The sequence below is a fragment of the Rhinolophus hipposideros genome, assembly GCF_964194185.1.
Source record: "Rhinolophus hipposideros genome assembly, chromosome: 16".
Lineage (NCBI taxonomy): Eukaryota > Metazoa > Chordata > Mammalia > Chiroptera > Rhinolophidae > Rhinolophus > Rhinolophus hipposideros.
In genome coordinates this window covers 49,306,276-49,330,357 of record NC_138062.1, presented here as the reverse complement: position 1 = coordinate 49,330,357, position 24,082 = coordinate 49,306,276, and the positions used below count along the sequence as shown (strand labels likewise).

The window sequence follows — 24,082 nt, the reverse complement described above, 5'->3', positions numbered from 1 at the left end:
TTATATCTTAGTGCGCTTCTTTTCATAAGTTCATTGCAGAAAATGGAGATAATCAGAGGAGACTTACAAATCATCCACAGTGGTCACCAGGGAGAGTCTGGCACGATTGTCAGTTCGGAGCATATAATTCTAATCCAATTTCAGACAAAGTGGAGTGGGATTGTACATTTGTAACCCTGCAATGTTGTGGGCATCTTTTTGAGTCAAGTTTCCTAGGCTCCTAACAACGTAGCTCACTTTTTCTCCCATTTCGGTGTTGCACCAGCATTGTCTGGGGGGAGGTGTGAGCCCCAACTCTCTCCTGGAACCGCTCAGCTCAGCACTCTTGACTCTCACTTAGCCTTGTCCAGACTGCCCAGCTGTCATGTGGAACATTCGAGTGTTGGTTCTCTGTGGTGGAGGCTTCTATTCTGGGGCTGTTGGCCTTCCAAGAGCATGTCCGCACCTTGAGAATGATGAGTCTGTTTGGGGTACTACCTGGAAGGGAGATAAAAGAGAATGAGATTGGTCCAGAGAACTGCTACAGCTCAGCCTGGTCTCCAGGGAGAATGTGCTTGGGGGCTGTCATGGAGTGCATGGCAGCCCCCCTGAAGCTACACCCACACTCTGACCCCCTGAAACCTGGGGGTTACTGACCTACTTTGAAAAAGGCTCTTTGCAGATGTAATAAAGGGAAGGATCTTGAGATGAGCTCATCTTGAGGTATCTGGGTGGGCCCTAAATCTGATGACAAATGTCCTTATACAAGAAAGGCAGAGGAGAGATGAGACCGAGAAGAGGAGAAGGCCATGTGAAGACGGAGGCAGAGATTGCAGGGATGCGGCCACAAGCCAAGAAACGCTGGAAGCCCCAGAAGCTGGGAGAGGCAGGTAGGATCCTTCCCTAGACACACACTTTGGAGGGAGCACAACCCTGCTGACACCTTGACTCCAGCCTCCAGAACTGCGTAAGAATCAGTTTCTGTTGTTTAAAGCTATTTGTTGCAGTGGCCCTAGGAAACTAATGCAGGGTCTAATCAGAGACACGAAGGGGCTTCCCTGGGAGAAGGAGGGTGCTTGGCTTTGGTGCCAGGGACCATCCCTGCTTCCTGGACTGACCCCTTCACTGCACAGATGGGGGGTGGGTTCCTCAGGCCTAAGATTGTTTAGTGACTGTGCAAGAAGCAGGGCTCACACTCCTTGCTGCCTTGATTCCAGGCAGGAGCTGCGGCCATCACGTGCAGGTACCAGGATGATTCGGGGGAAAAAGGACCTTGTGTGCAAGAACACCTTGATGTGACCAGTTAGAGCTGGACTGGGCCATCATTAGAATAAGGTAGAAGGAATAGTCTGGATCCTGACAGTGTCACCTCCCAGAAACTCAGGCTCAGGTTCAGAAGGACCTGCCACGGCCAGGAGGCCAAGATAGGTACGTGTGGGCACACCAGAGACTCTACTTATCCCTGAGGAATGGCTGTGAATGGGGGTGGGGGTGAGGGGCCGTGGAGCCGAGGCTGGGCTCCCAGTGGCTGTGCGACAAATGGTGCCATCTCCCGGGACTGCACATCAGTGCCACACAGACAGGACGGTGACAGCCACTTCCAAGGAAGCTGGCTTCTATACCCAAGTGCCCAGTTTGTTTCTTGTTTTCTTTTCCATTAAAGAATGCAGTGTGATAGACTCTACACATAACATCGTATGTATACAATTTTAGCATTTGTAAGTGTATAATAGGTGTCCTTAAAAGCATTCAGTGTTGTATAACCATCACCCCTCTCTGTATCCACATTTTTCATTTCCCCCTGACATAAACTCCCTGCTCTTTAAACACTAACTCCCCATCCACCTCCCCCAGCCCCAGGAACCTTTTTACCACTTTCTGTCTCTGTGGATTTGTCTGTTCCAGGGACCTTGTCTAAAGTGGAATCATGCAGTATTTGTCCTCTGTCTGGCTTCCTGAAATGTAGCCTTTGAATGATGGAATTAACTATAAAGGGTGGTGTTGCTAGGTCCCCTGGCAGCCCCCACTGACCACCAGGCCTGGGTTTCCTGCTTTCCTCCCTGTGGCCTGTTTCCACGGGGCAGCCTAGGCTGGGCCTCCTCCCCTGCAGAGAAGCCCTTCCCCCTGCTCTGGCCCCAGCCCACATTCCTGCCTTTTGGCTAATTGGAACTGATTGGGTTCCAGGCAGTTCAGGAAGTACCCCCTCAGCAATTGCAGAGACCCCCGATGTTGGAAGATTAGTTCAATGAACCTCCGACCCTGAACAATTTAGAGCATTTGCCTGCACTGTAAGCATGGCCACTGGGGACCCGGAACTCAGACCTGGGCGCCCTTCCTGCCGGCCCACATCAGATGTGTGTGCAAATGCTGGTGCCAGCTCATCTCCATCACCAGGGATCCAGGCCAGCGTTCATCTTTCCTCTTCCTCTGTGGTTCTCTTTCCCCCTCCCAGTGCTGAGTTGCAAGGTTCTGGTGGGAAACCTGTGGGATAGAGTCATTTAGGTTTTCTCTCACTTTTTAATAGGCTTCTTGAGAATGCTGCCTTTTCCCGGCCAGTAGTCTCTCTGTACAGCAATGACCCCCTTATCCACGGTTTCGTTTTCCGAGGTTTCAGTTACCCCTGGGCAACTGCAGTCTGAAAAGATTAAATGGGAAATTCCAGAAATAATTCATGTTTTCAGTTGCACACCATTCTGAGTGGCGTGATGAAATTTTGTGCCATCCTGCTCATGTCCCACCTGGGAAGCGAGTCATCTCTTTGTCCAGAGTCTCCACGCTGTATATGCTTCCCACCCTTGAGTTACTTAGTAGCTGCCTCGGTTATCAGATCGACATGCAAATGTTATGTTTATGGGAAAAGGGACTTTGCAGGCGTGATTACATCAGGACCTTGAGATGATGGGGAGGTTATCCTGGATTTGCAGGTGGGTCCTAAAAGTCATTCCAAGTGTCTTCATGAGAGGGAAACAGAGGGCAGGTTCACACAGAAGTAATAAATGTGACAATGGAAGCAAGAGGTTGGAGTGATGCAGGAAGGGGTCATGCCCCAAGGAACTCAGGCAGCCTCAGACACTGGGAAAGGCAAGGACACGGATCCCCCCTGGGGCCTCCGGAAACAAGCAGCCCTGCTGACACCGGGACTTCAGCCCAGTGACACTGATTGCAGATTTTCGGCCTCCGGAACTGTAAAAGAATACATTTGTGTTGTTTTGAAGCCAGTAGGTTGGTGGTAATTTGTTACAGCAGCCACAGGAAACTAATACAGACCACTTTTGCAGCAGTTTCTTTCATAGAACAATCTATCGCCTGTCTTTCCGGGTCAGCATATATGGCTCCTTTGCTTTTATTGTCAGCTGCCTGATATCTCATTGTGCGGAAATTACCTTATTTATTTGGCCATTCTCTTGGCCATTCTCATTTCAGGCGTCTCCAAGGCTAAGATATCACCCCGCCCAACATCTAAAAGTGTTTCATCCCAGCGTGGCGTGTGAGCATTCATTAACTGCATTTGGTTTCTCTTCCTCTTTGTGATTGATTAAAAATGACTCATGTGTGTTCTGATGCAAAGGGCCTTATCCGCCCCCCATCCCACGCCCGCTCCCTCCCAGAACTCGGCCTGGGATCCATTCCCAAACAGCTCACTCAGCAGATGCTTGATGATTTCAGAAGGCAGAAGGGTCGTGGGTCACGTCCATCAGCTCTCTGCAGAGCCCCCTAGGACCGCGCCCGCCCTGTTGTCAGGCAAAGCCCAGTTGGGAGCGTTGCCAACATTATGACCACACGGGTTTCCATTTTACTGTCTCTTCCATCACTTCTGCAGTGGGTCAGCTCAACTTACAAACTAAACACATATTTTCCTGTCGGCACCACACTTTCCCCTGAAGAGCTGGAAGCCTGTGGCCTCTGGGTCCAGAGCTGACCTGGCTGTGGGCCAGCAATTTGTGTAGTCACACAGCGGTATCTGGTATCCGCACCAGCCTTCCAGAGCTGCCTCGAGAGACATGGGGATATGAGGCTGTTAGAAACATCGTCCATAGAGTGCTGTCAGGGACAAACAGGATGGGGAACGGAAATGTGGCGTTCCAAGGGGGACCCAGGCAGTGGCTGAGCAAAAGCACTTTGCAATTATTCTGCAATTACAAAGCAGAATATTTCGTAAAGATTTCTGAAGACATTTTATGCAATACGACTTGAGAAATGACATGGTATCCCATGAATAGAGAGACAAACCTTTATATGTTGTTCTTTCTAAAGGCCTGTGATCCAGTCGCTGGAGAGAAGACACACTGGGGAGAAGTTACTTGGGGTACACTCCGGGTTTCTTCTGAGTTTTTTCCTGTAATTCTTCTTCATCCCATCCTCCATGTCTTTACATCTCACACATTCCCGTGTCTCATTTGACAGTGAGGCGTCAGGTGAGCCTTGAGCCCTGGATACTAAAGAACCTATTTCCAAATAAGATTACATTCACAGGTTCCAGGGCAGTGATTAGGACTTGGACATAATTTTTTTGGGGGGACACACTTCAGCTCACTACTAAAGCCAGGCTGTTTTTCACCCTCAATTTTAACAGCACTTAGTATTTTACTGACAAAATTTTCGTAACAGCAAATTAATCGCAATATTATAAAACAGATCATTTTGTGGATTATTAATGGTAAAGAAGAGATTTTTTTCTTAGAGATTTAATTCTTAATAGGAGGATTGTACATTTAAATTGGGAACTTAGTTATACTGTTCTGGCATAGTTAACAGTCAGCAGATGACTTAAACTGTGATATGAAATGCAAAATTTAGTGTGTACCAATAGAGAATTTTTAAACAAATTTAAAGATGTTCACAGTTTAGTGTGAACTAAACTATTCACTGTTTTAGAGTGAAAAGCAGTGCCTTGTCTATCTTTTTTTTGTGTGTGTGTGAGAAGATTTAAGTTACTGCAAGTTTTTTGCCTAGGGCTCAGTCCCAAGGCTGCCATTTTGGGGCACCCCTGCAAATGCAGAGGGGCTGCCAGCCAATGTCTCACCAGGAAGGAATAGGCCATGCAAAGGTTGCTGAGTACAAGGGCAGAAGGAAGGCTTGTGGCTTGGGAATGTGGATGAGGGAGAGTGGGGGGCAGTGAGATCTCGGCTCTGTCACTTGGCACCCAGTGTCCTGAGGACCAGGGATAGCAGTCGTCCTTGCTCAAGGCAGTTATGAGAAAAAAATAACAGGATTCATACCTGGTACATGGTGTTTACTCCGTGAAGGCCAACCGTTATTGTTATTTACACTGTTGTCATTGTTGTTAGTCTTTCTCACATCAAGGACATTGGGGACTTTCCCTGTTCTCAGCAGAACCACTGTTGGTTTCCTCCACCAAGTTGGGGAGGCTGCGTAGAGTGCCGCTAGAATGAACCTCGAAAACATCATGCTGAGTGAAAGAAGCCAGTCCCCAGAGCCCACATGATGCAAGAGCCCATCTATATGAAATGTCCAGAAAAGACAGATCCATAGAGACAGAAAGGGGATTGGTGGTTGCCAGGGGCTGTGAGGGGAATGGAGAGTGAATGCTCTTGGGGATGGGTCTCCATTTGGGGGGTGATGGAAATGTTCTACAATTAGGTTATTATGATGGTTGCATAACTCTATAAATAGACTAAAAACTGTTGAATTGTACACTTTCAGTGGTTGAACCTGATGGGAAGTAAATGATATCTTGATAAAGCTGTGAAAAAAAGAGTGCCATGATAGAGAAAGAAGGGGGCAAGGCCTGGGGTCTGCCCTCTGGACCTGCCACCCAGGAGACAAGGCCAGAGATGGGCTGGGGAAGGCGGGAGTGAGTCCACCCGGCTCACAGGGCAGTGGGAGGCCAAGTGCCCCTGGTGGGGTGGGAGCCTAGGGAGCCAGGAGGGAGCGAGAGCCTTGGAAAGTTTGCACGAAGGAATAATGAATTGTCTCCTGCAAAGCAGCCCTGTGGAAGGCAGTGCCTCCTGCTCCCGGCTGCTTGGCCCTGGGCCACACCTGGGCGGCTCCCACCTGCACTATGGGAAGAGGTGCCCTGCGTGGACGATCAACTACACCCTGGGGCGGCTTTACGTCCTGGCTTCTGGTCCCCACTGATGTGAGTCCTTCTGTCAGAGTTTCCAGAACTCACCTGTTCGAACTGAGTTTCCTAAATATTGTGAGCGGCTGAGGGCTGGGCCACCTGGTCCATCTTTGAGCACCTGGTTCACCTGGTGGGTGGTTTCCATAGACTCAGGATAAGAGAAGAAGGGTAGGAAGCAGTTCCCTCGCCTGTGGGTTGCCTCTACCTGTACACCTTACCCAGAGTTCTGAGTACCCCTGCCCACCTCACCTGGGACTGTCTGCACCTGCCCACCACACTCAGGATCTGTCTATACCTGTTTACCTCACCGGGTCTGTCTACATCTGACCACCTCACCCGGAGGCTGTCTATACCTGTACACCTTACCCGAGGAGTGTCTACATACGTCCACCTCGCTTGGGGGCTGTCCACACCTATCCAACACACCTGGGTCGGACACGCGGTTGGCCAGGCGGCCGTCTCAGGCCCTGCCCCCTGCGGATCCCTGCAGGGCCCCGTTAGTCCACCACGGGTAACAGAGGGTGAGAGCTCCTCCCCAGCCTTAGAGTGTGGTTTGGAGCTGCTGGCCGCCTGGTGCCTCTTCAGTCCTTCCTGGCCCAGGGTGTGTCTGGAACATTCCTGGCACTGAGCTGGCATCTTCCCCAGGACACAAGCAGCAGGCGGAGCTGAGGTGGGCCAGGGCCTTCACTGTGGTGCTTTTATTTCCAGCCTGTATGCCCAGAATGCAGAAATGGCCAGGGCGCCCATTTGGGGCTGAATCATCTGGGCTTCAGTTTTCTCATCTGTCAAACCTCGGAGCTGGCCCGAGTGCTATCGGAGGCGGGTTCCTGTTCTCATCTCACACGAGCCATCCAGGAATGAATGGTTGGGCCCGGGTGGCAACCTAAGCAAGAGACAAAGGTCCCTGGAAGTGTCTGATTCTGAGTCATGCCAGGGGCTCTGGTGATGGTAAGAAGGGCTACAGATGGCACCTCCACCCTTCTCCTAGGACAGACACACACGCCCCTGCACTCATCCCGCAGGTGCACAGCCCCCAGGTGAGGTGGGTGGTGTAGACAGCCCCCAGGGGCACTGGGTGGGTGCATAGCCTTCCAGGTGAGGTGGGTGGTGTAGACAGCCCCCAGGGGCACTGGGTGGGTGCATAGCCCCCAGGTGAGGTGGGTGGTGTAGACAGCCCCCAGGGGCACTGGGTGGGTGCATAGCCTTCCAGGTGAGGTGGGTGGTGTAGACAGCCCCCAGGGGCACTGGGTGGGTGCATAGCCCCCAGGTGAGGTGGGTGGTGTAGACAGCCCCCAGGGGCACTGGGTGGGTGCATAGCCCCCAGGTGAGGTGGGTGGTGTAGACAGCCCCCAGGGGCACTGGGTGGGTGCATAGCCTTCCAGGTGAGGTGGGTGGTGTAGACAGCCCCCAGGGGCAATGGCTGGGTGCATAGCCTTCCAGGTGAGATGGGTGGTGTAGACAGCCCCCAGGGGCACTGGGTGGGTGCATAGCCTTCCAGGTGAGGTGGGTGGTGTAGACAGCCCCCAGGGGCAATGGCTGGGTGCATAGCCTTCCAGGTGAGATGGGTGGTGTAGACAGCCCCCAGGGGCACTGGGTGGGTGCATAGCCCCTAGGTGAGGTGGGTGGTGTAGACAGCCCCCAGGGGCACTGGGTGGGTGCATAGCCCCCAGGTGAGGTGGGTGGGTGCAGACCACCTGTTACAGGGACTCATTTGGAGGCATAGCCTCTCAGCTGCGCGAGCCCCCCAGGGTGGGCTTCACAACGATGAAGCCCCTGGACAGGACCTGAAGGACGGGAACAAGCCATGTGGAAGCAGAGGGCGAGCCAGTGACTGGCCTCCCCAGTATTACGTGGGATATACTATACTAAAACCTTTTTTGGTCATTTATCTGAGATTCAAATATAATTATTTTTATTTGCTAACTCTGGCAACCCTACACCTAATTCATGGCTTGCTTTGCTGAAAACATTTCTATGTAGCCCAATGCTTATTTACAATTGCTCTGTCTTTTGAGTATATACCCAAAAGTGGGATTGCTGGATCACATGGTGACTCTATGTTCCACTTTTTGAGGAACAGACAGATTGTTTCCATAACAGCTACACCATTTTACATCCTCATAAGCAGTGCCCATGGGTTCCAATTTCTCCGCATCCTCACCAACACTTGTTATGGCCTAGTTTTTAAAATGATGCCATCGTGGAGATAAGAAGTGGTATCTCATGGTGGTTCTGATTTGCATTTCCCTACTGGTTAATGATGTTGAGCATCTTTTCACACATTTGTCGGCCATTTGCGTATCTTCTTTGGAGAAGTGTATGTTCAGAGCCTTTGCCCACTGTTGAATTGGGTTGCTTGCTTTTTGTTGTTGTTGAGTCAGAGGTGCTCTTTATATATTCTGGATATTAACACATCATCAAATATATGATTTGCAAATAGTTTGTCCCATTCTGTGTGTTGTCTAAAGTCCTGAGGTTTAAGCCACCCAGTTGATGGTAATTTGTTACAGCAGCCACAGAAAACTTATCCCGTGCTCTGGCTCCCATGCCCCTGTCGGACTGGGAACACATGTATGGTGTGTGCATGGACACACACCCACACACACACCCACACACTCACACCCACACACAAGACATTTCAGTCGTTGTTGGGGAGGGTGAGTGCTTGCTCCTGTCCACCTGCAGCAGGGAGAGTGCTGGGCAGCTCCCAGCCCGGATTCTTCTCATCTGTAAAGGGGCCCTGGAAGCTGCTTCCCTGCTCCTAGGAGATTCCCAGCAGTCTTTGTACCTTGCTCCCGAGCAGCTTTTCCTGCCAACTGTCACTGTTTTCTGGACACCTTGAAGTCCTTGAGAAGATACTGAGGCTGGCTCCCTGGACTCTCTGGGTTTGGGGAAAACCAGAAAGCCCTCTTGCCCGTGGTCTTCGCTGAGATCAGGCGCAGCCAGCCAGGAAGCCTCCCTTAAAGCCCCCCTTGGATCCTGGCCCTGGGAATGGGCTCACGCTGGCTGTGTGCGGAGCCCTCTGCTCCTGTATCAAGTCAGAGCATAGGGGACACAGGGTACAGGAAGACCATCCCCCATCCCCAACCACCTCCTCCCTCTGCACCTAGCTGTGCTCCCCAGGCAGCTGGGAGGTGAAAGCCCTTGGGCCTTGTTGAAATCACCTCCCTGCATTCCTTTCTCTGCCGCTGTCCCTCCCCACGCCCGCACCTTCCCTCCCCTGCTTTGTGGGGCGCACACGTGACACCTCCTTCCTTCATCTGTTTGACCCTTGTCACCTGGATGGCCCTGCAGGCTGCTCTGGCTGTTCGCTGCCCCTACCAATGCAGCTGTGAAAGCTCTTGGCTAGATCACTTTGGCCACATCCCTGGCCTTTTTAGCGGGGTCAGAGGTCACATGCAGTTTTAGCTTCATCCGTATGACTGGCAGCTCCCCAAGACATCATCACTGTGCCCTCCTGGGCAGCGAGGGTCATTCCCCACAGCTGCTCCTGCACACAGGCAGGCCTTGCGGCGTTGGGGGTCCCTGGAGGGGCCGGGCTGGGCAGGGCAGACATGAACTGTGAGGATTTCCCTACATGATCCTGCCAGGTGCCAGTGTGGACTGGGCTTGGAGGCTGGCACCTCCTCCTGGGCTATCAGCACTGCCACTGACCCTGCCGCCCCCCCCCCCCCCCCCGCAACTCCAGCTCGTACATAGCCCCTACCTCATCTGCTACAGCAGGTCCAGTGTGTCGTGAAGTCCCCACTGCCTGCCCAGGGCTTGACCCAAAGCCTATGGAGAAGGCTAGCGGGGGAGGCTGCTTGGAGAACCCACTGTGCCTGGCAGCCAGAAGCATTGGCAGAAAGCTTCCAGAGGAGCAGGAATAGATTGGTCAGCACAGGAGGAGGGCAGAGAGGCAGAGTTTAAGCAAAGGCAGGCAGGGGGTTGGCACAGGGTGCCCAAAGAAGGAGGATGAAGCTGGCTCATCAGGGCAGCCTCAGGACAGCCCGGAACTTGGACTTGGTTCCAATAAACACTAGAGAGGACTTGGGCCAGTTGGTGGGGGGATACTGGAGGGATGGGGAGAGGAGTTGAACATGACATAGAAAGGAGGTGCCCCCACCCGAGGGACCTACAACAGCAGGACAATCTTTGAGCTGGGGACACTGGAAGGGGCAGGAGGGGACACCCTGCCATCGGGAGAGGAAGGGGTGCCAGCCCACCCTTGCTGTTTGCCAGAGGGGAAAGGAGGTTCAGAGAGGTAGCGGCCTGGCGGGGGATGGGGAGAGGGCAGCAGTTGAAGACAGGCATCCAAGGGCCTGGGGACAGCGGTGGGTCTGGAAGATTCTCTCCCTGGCCTGCCTTAGCTTCCCCAAATGACTCAGCTCCTCAGGCTGCCTGCACTCAACAGGTCGCCAGGTCGGGGGCGGGGGATTGTGGTGGTTGGGGAGGACACAGCGGGCCCTGCATGGTAGGTGTTGGAGGGCCCCCGAGACGCAGCGTGCCCCGGGCAGGGGCGGGGCCGGTCCACAGAGGGGCCGTGGGTGGGAGGAAGGGTAGGGCGGGTGTGGGGAGGGTAGTCCAGGGAGGGTGCGAGTCCCGGGAGGATGTGGGGCCAGGGTGAGGGCGGACAGAGTCGGTGGATGAGGGGAAGGGGATGGGCCGGGTCTGGGGGTGCATCCGGGCGGGGGGCGGGTCCCGGGAGGGAGTGGGGGGAGTCGGTGGAGGGGATGAGTCCAGGGGCGGGGCGGGGGCGGGGCGCGCGGGGCGGGTCCGGGGCCGAGGCGGGTCGGGGAGAGGGCTGGTCCCGGCTGCCCCATCCTGGCCGGGCGCAGAGCGGGGCGCATGGCGCGGGGCGCACGGCGCGGGGGCTGTGAACAAAGGGCCCCCGGCGGCGCAGCGGGGACGGAGGCGCTCGGACCCCGGCCCCGGCCCGACCCCGGCCCGCCCCTCTCCCCCGGCGCGGCGCCTCCGCAGAGCCGGAAAATGGGGGGCGCCCTGCTCTGGTCGCCGCTCTGGCTCCTGCTGCTGCTTTCGCCGCGGGACGGCGTGCACGCTGCACAGCCCCAGGCCCCGTGAGTAGCCCCGGGCGACAGAGGAAGCTGGCCTCTTTCTGGGGTGGTGGTCTCGAAGACTGGCTCAGAGAGGTGCAACGACCTGTTCAACGCCACACAGCGTCCGCGCTGGGCGGTACCTAGAGTCTCATCTCCCGACCCCCACGCGTCGGACTGGGAAAGGGGGCAACCTGAGGCTTTAGAAGGGGCCCCATGGAGGTACAGGGGTTCCCCAGAGCTCAGGCTGCGATCTACCCCGACCCCACCGCGCCCCTTGGTGTGACGGGGCTATCTTTGGGGTGGCAATTTCAAGTTGTCCCTGGCGTGAAGGAAGAGGTAGATTCTTGGCTGAGAAATAGGAGGAGAGACCTACGTTCCGTCTTCCTTTGGAGGGCTTGGTGGTGGGGGAGGAAGTGTTTGTTTGGCTTCCACATTTTTCTTGAAGTTTGCGTACAGAGCTTCTGGTGGGTTGACACAGTGAGGAGGTGAATTAACTAGATGCTAAGGAGAATTTCCCAGGAGCTGGCTTCAGAGGGAATTTTTCCAGACCTGCCAAGTTTGGGTGAGCCTTGCAAGGCTGTGGGTTCAGGGGGCCTGCCTCCAGTGGCCCAAGCTCAGCCACTTCGTCCATCTCAGTCTTTATGAGATGGCTTGTCTAAGCAGCTCATGTTTAGGAGTTCCCAGAAAGCAGGTCACCAGTGGGACTGGGTGGGCGGCAGCGCCTCCAGCTGCACTGCTCCTTTGGGATCACAGTTTGAAAAGTAAGACACCGCACTGCACTTTGGGCAATGGGATTCTTCTCCGCTGGGCCTTGCGAAGTTGGAACCCAGCCAACTTTTGTCCTAATGGGGCACCCTTTGGAATATTCGATCTCAGCCAAGGCATGACTTTTGTTCCCTTGGATCATTCAGCAATGTCCAGAGGCATTTTGGGGTTGTCACGTTCACTGGGTGGGGGCCAGAGATGCTGCTAAATATCCTGCCATGCACAGCACAGACCATCCCCCAACACAAAGCATGACCAGGCCCTACATGAGAGACCCTGCCTTGTAAGGGCCAAGTTCAGAGTCCCTTTGTTGCAGAGTTTTAAACAGAGTGTTTGACTAAATTTACCCCGGGATCTTAAGCACTGTTACGTGAAATGGAACCGCCCATACGGGGAGACATTGACCGACTCAAGGTTCCAGATTAGCTGGCCTCTGAGCTGTGGTCCATCTGCCTGATGGAACTCGTTTTAGTAATAGCCCTGATACTCACTTCCGTGCCCTGCGTGGTTTTTCCATGAGGATTCCCTGGCCTCAGAAAGCAGCATGGATTTAGACTGTTGTAAGACCAACACTGTGTACAGTTTACCAAACCACCTTTCTCAGGTCCAAAGGAAGAGAAATCAATGTCAGCCCAGAATCAGGGTTGACCGTGATCAGCCGGCGAGCATACCGACAGCTGCAGCTCCTAACCCACAGGGAACATTCATCTGGTTCCGTCGGGTCCTCTGGGCCTTTGGGTGAAGATGCTAACCCAGATCTGGATAAGGGCTAACCAAGGAAAACAAACACGTGGATTGTATATTTCCCAGATGTTCTTCCACATTCAGCACATGCTACGTGCCATGGGAGGCCCTGGGGGTTAGCTGGGATCTGGACAAAAAGACTCCGTCCTAAAGAAGGCCACATTCCTGTGTGGCAGCGAGATAGGACACATAGGAGCCCAGGGTCACTGCATGCTCAGGGTGGTGCTGGAGTTAGATAGTAACCACATGTCCCTAGGGTGACAGTGTACTCCGGACAGTACAGGTATGTACTCAGGGTCATTGCATGCTCTGTGCATGGCGGAGACCAGCCCTGTACATGGAAGCTCAGGGTCTTTGCACCCTCTGGTCAGTGCTGGAGCCAGACACGTCACATATGAAGCAAGGGTCTGCCCGTGCTCAAGACAGTACACGTCCATTCCCAGTGTCCCTGCACGCTCTGTTGGTTGCTGGAGTTGGCAGAACACATAGGATCCAGGGTCAGTAGACATTCTGGTCAGTACATCCATGAAACCCAGGGTCACTGCATGCTCTAGAAGGTACAGTTACATACCCAGGATCGATGCATGCTCTGTGCTTGATGGGGGCCAGACACTGCCCGACAGGAAACCAGTCTGCAGATGCTTGTTGGTGCCGGAGTCAGACAGAACATGGGACCCCAGGGTTACTACTTATTCCAGTCATTGTTAGATCTGGCCACCGCACCTACGAAACTAGAGTCTTTGCATACTCTCGTTCGTGCTGGAGTCATATAGTAGATGGTAAGTCGCCAACGTCCTGCAGTCGGACAGTACATGTAGGAACCCAGGGTGTGTGAACTCTGGTTGTTGTTCAAGCCGGACAGAGCATAGTGGGCTCCCAGGGTCAGTGCTGTGGCCAGATGGTACTCAACAGGAACCTGTTGTGTCTTTTGAAATGCCAAACTTTTCATGAAGTTTTTTTTTTTTTTCCCCCAAGTCAAGTTGTTGTCCTTTCAGTCTTAGTTGTGGAGGGCGCAGCTCAGCTCCAGGTCCAGTTGCCGTTGCTAGTTGCAGGGGGCGCAGCCCACCATCCCTTGCGGGACTCGAGGAGTTGAACTGGCAACCTTGTGGTTGAGAGCCCACTGGCTCCTGTGGGAACCGAACCGGCAGCCTTCGGAGTTAGGCGCATGGAGCTCTAATCGCCTGAGCCACCGGCCGCCCCTCATGAAGTTTTAATGAAGTCTAGTTTATCAGTGATTTCTTCGATGGATTGTGCTTTTGGTATCTTATTCATGAAATCTTTGCCTAACTGAAACTCACAAAGCCTTTCTCCTGTTTTCTTCTAGTGCTTTTATAGTTTTACATTTAGATCATTGACCCACATTGAGTTCCTCTTAGTGTGTGGTGTATGATAAGGGTCTGAATTCATCTCGTTTAGCATGTGGACGTGGGGCTGTCTCAGAGAGGATTTTGAGAAATGAAAATCTTTCCTCATTTCAATGCCTGGCGCAGTGTTTTCCCTTTCGCCTGTTTCCTTCTGTGCCCATACTAGTGCACAGTTGGAATTATGCTGCCTTTGCTGCTGGGCCTCTTGGCACTTGCTGCATTGTGAGCGGGTCCCGTGGTTACACATGAGCCTTTGTGGTTTTCAGTGGAAGGCTGCAGAATATGGGGAGGCAGGAACTCAGGTGGGGAAGGTTTGGCCCAGGTCAGGTGCCCGCTCCTACCTGTCTGTGTCATCTAGTACACGTGCCTTCTCCTTCTGCAAGGTCAGCTTTTGTGTCTGGAAAGCAGGATAATGACCCTTTTTCTCCAGAAGTGTCTTCACAGTCAAGCTGAGGATTTGCGGTCAGAGAGGGCTGTTTTGATTTCATTGTTTATGGAACTTTTCCTGTTTCACACCATTTAGTTTGTTTTCAGGTTTTTGTTCTTAAAATTAATGCCGCAGGAAGCTCTTTGCTTCTTTTCACTGGGTCTGGGCCACCTGAGTCAAATCCTGGTCTCTCAGTGATGCAGACACGTGACTTGGCTTCTCCAGGGCTTGATTTCGGACTCTGTAAATGGGAGATGTTCTCACTTCTCACAGGGTGGCTGTGAGGATGAAGTAGGGTCCTACCCATTACTCAGCCAACAGGGGAGAGTATTTCTGGCTGGGTGCCACATGTGCAAAAGTCCTATGGCAGAGAAAAAGCCAGAGGCCAGAATGCAGAAACGAGAGGGCGGTGTGGTACTGGGTAGATCCAGAGAGCCCAGATTCTTACCTAAGTAGGGGGGCTTCAGAGGTAACTAAGCCAGTTTATGGTCTTCAGGAGCTCACAGATTGGTGGGGGAACACAGATGAATACAACAACCATGCTGTCAGAGTGTGGTCAGGCATAGGCAGGAGTCTGCCCAGGGTGCACCTGACCCAGCCAGGGTGGCAGTGAGGCCAGGTGTCGGTCAGACAACCCTTGGTCTTCACTGTGGTTCTCCTTTCCTACAGGGGCTATTTGATCACTGCACCCTCTGTCTTCCGCTCGGGAGTGGAGGAAGTCATCAGCGTGACCATCTTTAACTCCCCAAGGGAAGTCATGGTCCAGGTTCAGCTGGTGGCCCAGGGCGAGGCTGTGGCACGGAACCAGGGAGCCATCCTGGGTAGGTTCTTGGGGTGCTTGGCCGGGGCTTCCTCTCCCTGTGCACAGTGGAGCCATTTGCTGGACTTTAGAGCTCCAGCAGGGTGGGTACTGCTTTGCCTCCTCCCATCCTACCCCTCCAGAACCCCTGCAGAGGGAGGGAGGGCAGGTTGAGTTCTCCCCATTTCACAGATGGAGAGAGTAAGGCCCAGGACGGGCAGCCACCTGCCTCGTCTGGGGAATCAGAGTGCTTTGTTCCCTTGGCAGCCCAGGTTCTAAGGGTGCAAATCTGGACGGAGTCAGGCACGCTTCTGTGTCAGTTTGGCCGGTGGTGGGCCTGGGGCCCGGAGGGAGTCCTGTGACCATATCAGACTACCGTTGAGCTCTGAGTACTCCTGTGGATTTAGACCCAGAACTGGGTGCACAGCCGGCCTGTCACTAAGTGGAGCTCAGGCCTCAGCCTGCCTCTCAGCCACTCTCCTTAGTAAACTGCAGATAACAGCAGTGCTGACCTGCGGACACGGGTGTCGAGAGCAGGGCCTCACTGCAGAGGCGCCCAATGTGGCAGAGCAGCTAACTTATTCCTCATGCAGAGCCGGAAGCACAGGGATGATGCTGGGGCCCCAGTGGGCAGCACCTGTCCCCAGGGGGACATAGGGAGGCTGGCCTGGAGTGGAAATTAGGAGAAGGTCGTGGGTGGACACGGTGCAGGCAGTCCCACTCTGGTGGCTAGCCCCAAAACCCCACTCAGGGGGACTTCAGCAACAGAGAGTTTAGGGGCTCTCATAACTAGAAAAATCCACAGGCATCACTGGCCATCTCCTGGCCCCACTTCTGGATGGGCCTGTGTCTCCTCAAAGCTCAGAGGGAATGAGGGGGTTCCCAGGACCTCTGGGGAGAGCCCCAGGTTCCCCTCTGATTGGCCCATCTTCGCTCATGTGCTCAGGCCTGAGCCAATCACTGTGATCAGGGGGAAGACCTATGTACATTTGCACAGAGCCCCAAACCACATGGACTGGGAGCTGTATAGGTGGTTCCCCCAAGGAAATGGGGGTTTGGCTAGCAGGAAATGGGGGTATTGATTCTGGGAGGCAGAAACAGTAGATGCCTAATCAAGTCCTGGAGGCCAGAAAGCCTGGAGAGGTGTTAGAGTAGCAAATGACTCCTTTTGGGTAGAAGAGAGAGGTGATGGGAGACCAGTCAGCTCCACTAGAGTGAGGTCCACTGGGGACCTCAGTCTCCTCTTCTTTCTCTCCACACTTCTCCTGTTCTTCTTCCCTGGAGTTTTTGCTTTGCTCCCCTCACAGCTTACCTTGGACAGGGGCCAGGGGTGAAGTGAATCAAGTACGCAGGCCGGCCAACTTTTCCCTGAATAGCTCCGCTTTGTCCATCCCCTCCGGCCTTTAGCTCTTGCCAGTTTGGAGGAAATCTCTCACTTCTGCCAATCCCAGCCCAGCCCAAGCCAGACCAGCATGACCCAGGTGTATGTGTGTCCACAGAAAATCCCTGTAGGTTGAGAAAGCCCTTGTTTATAAAGCTGTAGGCCGGAGGGGCAGGAAAACACAGCTCCCGATTTAACCGTTCTCGTTTTATTTTCATTTTTTAGATAAAGGGACAATCAAACTCAAGGTAAGCCATGAATTTTTAAAATCATAAACCCTACCTTGGAAATAAAAAATTGAATTGGAATGGGATAAGAAACATTACATGTGTTTGGGGAAAAGTCATTAACAGTAATATACAAAAATGAGTTATGAAGAAAAAGTTTAGAAAAGAAGAAAAGTCACCCATAATCCCATTCCCCATACTTTTCACTTTTTCATGTTTCCTACGAACCCTTGTCCACATGAAGACATTTTCTTTCATAGTTGCAATTAAAGGATATACACCATGGTGTTTCCTGCTGTTTTCTCTAAACACATTACATAAACATACCTCCATGTTTTCAACTCTCCGTAATTGTACTTTGTGTTCTGTTATAAACAGCCTCCCATTGCATCTCTTTTATATACAGTTGACCTTTGAACAATGCAGGGATTACTAGCACCCATTCCCACCTGGTGCAGTCAGAAATTTGCATATAACTTTTGACTCACCAAAAACTTATCTACAATCTGCCCTCGGTATCCATAGAGGATTGGTTTCAAGACCCCCTTGCAGATACCAAAATCCATGGGTGCTCAAGTCCCTTACATAAAATGGTGTAGAGCAATGCATACAGTGGCCTTCCACACCCGTGGATTCCCAGCCAAATTCTGTTTTCAACCACTGATGCAAAACCCACAGATATGGACGCCTAACTGTATTTATTGAAAAAAATTCGTAATTCAAGCCCGTGTTGTTCAAGGATCAACTGTACTAATTTACTAACCTCCCACCTTGTACACAGTTAGATTTTTAAAAAATTGTTTTCAGGATTTGAATAATGTCATCCAAAAGTTGCAAGCGTCTTTGTATGTAAAGTTACACTAGCATTCTGGATACCTGCCTCAGTCTAATTACCAGGTCGAGAGCCAGGCCTCCTGCTCGGTCCTGTTTTGTCTTAGAAAACAGCAGGGCTACACACGGCACCACCTGCCATACATTAGACACCAGATTTCCCACAGCTGCGTTGGCATTGAATATTATGATTTGAAAATTATTTTACGGACCAAACTACACTGTAGGTAATTCTCTGATGTGGGTTTTTAAACTGGAGTCCTTGGAGTTCAAGGGGTTTGTAAGCCCTGAAATTGTAGGCGTTTACTGGTTTAGCTAGTCCTTAACTTTTCCCAGATGCTGAAAGGAGTCCCTGAATGAATGGGCTAACTCGAGAATCATTCTGAATTATAATGTGCCCTCTCCCCCAGTGATCAGAATGAAGTCTGAGGTGGTTCCTCTTCCAGCGGGATGTGTCATTAGTGCCTAAGTGCTGTGGCATGGAGGACAATAGTAGAACCTTTTCTTTTTTTTTTTTAAACCTTTTTTTATTAGTTTCACGTGCACAAAACAATGTACTAGACATTTCTCATTTATATCCCTCACACAGTGACAACCTAGAACCCTTTCTTTAAGGCAGTATTTCCCACCTGGGAGGGAGGGATGTTTAGTCCCTCCCCTCCCTGCGACCCCCATACCCCCCCCTCGTCCCCTCCCGCGTCCCTTCCCCCCTCGCCCCCCGCCCCCCCCAGTGACTTTGACAATGTCTAGGGACATGTCACTCTTGGGAGGGGGGTTGCTACTGGCATCTAGTGAGTGGCGATCAGGGGTGCTGCTCAACATCCCCACAGTGCCCAGGACAGCCCTCCCACCAAGAACGAGCCAGCCCCTGATGTCAACAGTTGGGAAACCCTTGGTAAATACCATGCAGCTACGCTTGCCGCTTGCCGGCTTTCTCTGAGCAGATCTGTTTTCTGGGGAGGCAGAAAGCAGGGATGCTCCGGACAGGGCTTAAGATTGTGCGCTTTCCCTGGCCATCGCACACAGGAAGGCACTCTTCCCAGGGTAGGTGCTGTGGATTTGTATGGAGACCGGTGAAGGGCTGTATAATTCTGGGAGCGGGGGGCCAGTGGATCTTAACCCACTAAATGACAGTAGCACCCTCATCTGCAGATAATGACAACCAGAAATGTCCCCTGTGAAGGGGGAAGAATCCTTCCCACCCCTACCCCAAGTTGAGAAATGCTCATCTAGAGCTGTTCTAAGGATCCAAGGCCCTTTGGGGGGGTCTCTAGTCTGTTGAGCAGCATTCCTGACCTCCACCCACTAGATGTCAGTAACACTCTCCCCCCCTCCTCCGCTAGCTGTGATACCCGAAAATGTCTCCAGAAACTGCAAAGTGCCCCCTGGGGGGCATAGTCACCCCTGGATGAGCACCCCAACCCTAGACCTCTGCGTTGCTTTCCCAACACCTAGGTCCCTTCCAGGGCGACACCCCATTTCCAAAGCTCCGTGTTCTGCCGGCAGGTGCCTACGGGGCTCCGGGGCCAGGCCCTCCTGAAGGTGTGGGGCCTTGGCTGGCAAGCAGAGGAGGGCCTCCTGTTCCACAACCAGACCTCAGTGACCGTGGATGGCCGGGGAGCCTCTGTGTTCATCCAGACTGACAAGCCAGTGTACAGGCCCCAGCACCGAGGTGGGTGGCTTGCATGTGCCGGGGGGGAGGGCTGGTCACTGTCTGGAGCTGCTACAGCCTCTCTTCTTTCTTCCAGTGCTCATAAGTATCTTCACCGTCACCCCAGACCTGAGGCCGGTCAGCGAGAAGGTGAGATTGGCTTCTAAAACCATGTGCCTGGGACACACCCCCTTGAAATACCCTGGCCAAGGCCACCATCACAACTGGCCTTTCTTCCCGGCCCCTTTCCAATTTCTACCTCCATTTTCGGTTCCTTCCTAGGGCACCATGTCTCCTGGACGGCCCAGGAGGAGGTCTGGGACTGAGGGAGGCAAGATCGCTGGTGGGTGTGCTATTCCTCAATGAGGTCTCCCCAGGGGTCCCCAAAGTGGTCAGTGCCCCTCCATGCAAGCTTCAGAAGGATTTAAGTAGCTGTGGACCATCATTTGAAATTCCAGTAGCCCTGCATTTATTTAACTTGTATTAGGAAGAAGATATAACTACACATCAAACCTATCATTTCTCCTTCGAAATAAACATACCCACGGAAAGGGCATTGATTTTCTTGTAACCTTTTATTTGGAAATCACTTCAGACACACAGAAAAGTTGGAAGAACAGCACAGAGAGGTCCCGAATACTTTCATATAGCCCAGGGATCAGCAAACTTTCTATAAAGGGCTGGCTAGTAGGTTTGTTCAGGTCTCCAGGCTGTTGCAACTACTCAGACCTGCTGTTGTCATGTAAATTCAGCCACAGACATTTGTGTATGAATGGGCATGGCTGGGTGCCAATAAAACTTTATTGACACAAACAGTCAGAGGTCCGGATTTGGCTTGAGGGATGCAGTTGGCCAAGCTCTGATCTGGAGCAGTGGTTCTCAAACTTGAGTGTTGAGTGTGCCTCAGATTTCCCTGGGAGACTTGTTCAAACAGAGATGGCTGGGCCCTCCCCAGAGTTCTTGATTCAGGAGTTTCTTGGGGAGGGGCCTGAGGATCTGTGTTTCTAAAAAATTCCCAGTTGATGCTGCTGCTGGTCTGGGGAACACACTCTAGATTCACCAATTTCTCTCTCTCTCTCTCCCCACATATGTACCTATATACTTACAAAATTATTTTAATGCTAAATCGTTTGAGAATACTTTGCAAAGATCACATCTTTTTAGCCCTGACCACCTGTGTCCTTTCAGAACAAGAACATTCTCTCGTACAACCAAAGTACAATAATCACATTTAGGAATTTTGACATCAATACAATAGTATTATCTAATACAAAACCCACATTGTTCCAGTGACATCCTTGATAGCATGTTTCTTTGCTGGTGTCCAGCATCTAGTCCCAGACCACGTGTTGTGTTTAATCATCATGACTCCCGGCATCCTTAAATCTGAATCAGTTCTTTCCATGTCTTTCATGATGTTGACATTTTTGAAGGAAGTCCAGGTGGTTGTTTTGCAAAACTCCCCCTGAGGGGCTGGCCTGCTAGTTCTCTGTGACCAGGCTCAGGTTGTGTGTCTCGGGGAGGGCTCTTCAGGAGCCATGCTGGTCCTCCCCCTGTGTGGTGTTGGGAAGCACCTGACCTTGGTTTGTCCCGTTGCGGGTGATGTAAGTGCAGCCAGTGTTTCAGGTAGAGTTCAGCCTGTTTCTCCCCCCAAAAGTCTGCATTTACCCTTCGTGGCCAATAAGTAATCTGTGAGGGACACGTGAGACTCTGGACATCCTGTTACCATCAGACGCTCACCTGCTAGTTCTAGCATCCATAGAGAATTCGAAAATGAATCCGAACTTGCTGTGAAAATGGCAAAGTGGTGATTTTTCCAGCTCTGTTATTTTTTCTACATATCTTAGTTGGCCTTCTATTGTAAGGAGGAGCTTTCGGAAAGGCATTAAGTTTGAAGAAAGAGGTTTAGGTAAACTGTACGTGTATTATGCAGCAAGATGTGAGCGTGGTCTACAGGCTACTTCAGTTTAGGGAGCCCTGATGGGGGGACGTGTACGGTGGGTATTGCCTGCGTCCCTGAGTACTGAATGCTTGAGGCATATCAATGAGCAGAGCAGACATGGACCCCACCACCATAGGGCTCATATTCTGGAAAATAATCTTGCAGAGTTCCTGGTGGCCAGCCTAGAAGAGCAGTTCTATGGGTACACACAGCTTTTTCTTAACTTCCATCATCCCAAATTTCTATGCTTTTTCATTGGATAATTTAATACACTTGCCCATGTTCTAGATGCAGCCTTGTAAACTTACCTCAGTGTTTGAGTTCCTTCTGCCAAGGAAGGCTTCATACCTAACCCTCCTTCCTGGAGGACATTTGTTTGTTTCCATGTTTTCACTGTTGTCAGAAATGCCGCCAGGGTTACCTGTATTCGCTAACCTTCTTTCCCACTGGCACATCCTTCCTCAGGCTCAACTGGACCCCAGGAGCAGGGTTCTGGGGTCCACAGCCAGGGTAGTGTTGAAGGCCCTGCATGTGTGTGTGTTTTGCTTTCTGAGTGGACGGTGCTGAATTTGTGCACCCAGATGTCCGAGGAGGTCCACAGCCTTCCCTGGGGAGGGGGTGGGGCTCAGTCACTTGCCATCAGCTGCTGTCCAACATGCAGTTATTGTTAGGAAGCGCTTGACACACACGATAGAAGGGCAGAGCCCTGGATGTGTGCAGCTACCTGTTTTCCTTGGAGGTTGGTCAAGGGCCCGTGCTGGGTGAGACCCAAGGACAAAAATCACAAGAAATTGTCAGCCCAGATACCCCTGGACACACTGTCAGCCCTGAGCTAATGGGAACGGACCCATACGCATGGGGTCAGCCATGCATGGAGACCAGGCAGGGCATGATGTCGGGGACAGGAAGCATGGCTGTGCAAGCTGTGACCTCTGCGGCAGAGTTCTGAGTCTTGGTCAGAGTCGAGGGTGACCAGTTTCATGTCATGAGCACTGGCTCACTTTCAAGCTCCAGGCAGGTGCTGGGGCGGGGGCAGGGGTCAGAGATGGAAGTGTGTGTTCTGGGCCTTTGAGGAACCTGGCACTTGCCGCCCGAGAAAATACCCCAGTGACAGTCTAGGAGGGCTACCTGGCGGAGCCGTCCCTGGTTGGAGATGGAGGGAAGTCTAGAAGGGAGGATAGGACCATGATGGGGGGCGGGGAGCACAGAGGCCCCGAGAAAGGGCTTGACCACGCCACCCTCATTGCCAGGGGCAACGGCGTGAGTTTTCTGAAGCTGCTGTCACAAAGTATTATATAAATCGGGTAGGCTAAGCAACAGAACTTAATTCTCTACCAGTTCTGGAGGCCGGAAGTCCAAGATGAAGGTGTCGGCAGGGTTGGATCCTTCTGAGGGCCTTGAGGAAAGAATCTGTTCTCGGATGCTCTCCTTGGCTTGTCGCTGGCTGTCTTCTTCCTCTGTCTTCATATCGTCTTTCCTCTATGCACGTCTATGTCCAAATTGCCCCTTCTTATAAGGACACCAGTCCTATTTGATAAGGACCTCGTTTTAAGTTGATTATCTCGATAAAGAACTATTTCCAAATACAGTCACATTCTGAGGTACTGGGAGTTAGGATGTCACATATGAGTTTTTTTTTGGGGGGGGCACAATTCAACCTCTAACAGTGACTGTGTTTTCTGAGGGATCCAGGCCGTCCGTGCATAGATGAAGGTGCAGCATGTACCAAGGATTAGGGGATTTCGGGGGTGTTTGCTCACTGTCTCTCTCTGTCTTTGTTGCAGCTGGAAGCCTACATCCTGGTGAGTGGTCTGCCCTCCTCAGCTCTGACTTCCGGCCTGTTTAGCCCGCTTTCGGCGAGACCTGGTCTACACCCACTGCCTGCCCTCTGGGTTGATCCCTGCCTGCTCAGTGCCTCACAAAGCTGGGACCTGGTCCATTCCGGTTCCCGGGGTCCACCGCGGGACAGGCCAAGCATGCGTCAGTCTGTCTCTTTGTAGATTGCACCCAGGTTACTAAATGGTGATCCCTAATTGGTGAGACAAGCCCAGCCTGGCCTCTTCTGCCCCTTTGTCCTCAGATAAGTTCCTTCTATTTCCCGAGCTCTTGTTTGCTCCCATGTAAATGGCTAATATGGGACCTGCCCTCCATGCTTGTCGTGCCCTAGAGAGGGCTTGGAAGGTCCACATGCAAACCAGGCACATGTTGGATGTCCTGAATTGACCGTGTGTGTCCCCTAACAGGACCCCCGGGGCTCCAGGATGATGGAGTGGAGACACTTGGAGCCGGTCTGCTGCGGTAAATGTCTTCCCCTCCTCTCCCCTCTTCCTTCTGTGGTTTGGGGGCTGCACCTTACAGTGGCAGATGTGATAAACCTTCAGGAAGACAGAATGTGCTCTCTCTGGGGACCCTCCACCCAAGTTTCTCTGTGCCCGGGATCCAGCTGGGGCACCTGCCTGTAACAGGGGGGCTTTCTGGAACATCAGGGCTTCATTTGTCAGCACCCCCAACCTTTCTCCCACTGCAGATCTTCCATCTCATCATTCCCTACCCAGCATGAGATGTCTCTTTGCCAGCTAGGAGTCAGAGGCTTTGCTTTGGCTGAGGAGCTGGCATTGTTTTTCTTTCTCTATGACAATAAGTACTGTGTGACTGACATCTCCCTTTTAGCTTTGCCCTAAGGGAAGTGAAGAGAGGTAGGTGATAGGTAGGATTTGGAGAGACTGAGGACAGTGGCGCAGCCTCAGCCTGGAAAATGCATAAATGCGACAGACCCCGAGTCCTGCTTGGGGGTGTTCCTGGACCCCACGTGCCTCTGTGAGCCAGAATCGGAGTGTGGGGTCTCTAGCAG

General features: G+C 52.4%; 1 protein-coding gene across 2 annotated transcripts in view; it reads left to right on the top strand.

Annotated features, from left to right (window-relative positions):
• The first annotated feature begins 10,861 nt into the window (after positions 1-10,861).
• Positions 10,862-24,082, top strand: part of CPAMD8 (C3 and PZP like alpha-2-macroglobulin domain containing 8) — a 65,290-nt gene continuing 52,069 nt past the window's right edge. For both annotated transcript variants that reach the window (XR_013995213.1, XM_081077767.1), the window contains exons 1-7: positions 10,862-11,121; positions 15,070-15,221; positions 16,806-16,828; positions 19,145-19,310; positions 19,387-19,439; positions 23,016-23,033; positions 23,475-23,529. Coding sequence is in view for 1 of the 2 variants with exons in the window: in XM_081077767.1 (XP_080933893.1) it covers positions 10,892-11,121; positions 15,070-15,221; positions 16,806-16,828; positions 19,145-19,310; positions 19,387-19,439; positions 23,016-23,033; positions 23,475-23,529 (697 nt within the window). In the remaining variant the exon portion in view is untranslated. The remainder of the gene's footprint in view (positions 11,122-15,069; positions 15,222-16,805; positions 16,829-19,144; positions 19,311-19,386; positions 19,440-23,015; positions 23,034-23,474; positions 23,530-24,082) is intronic.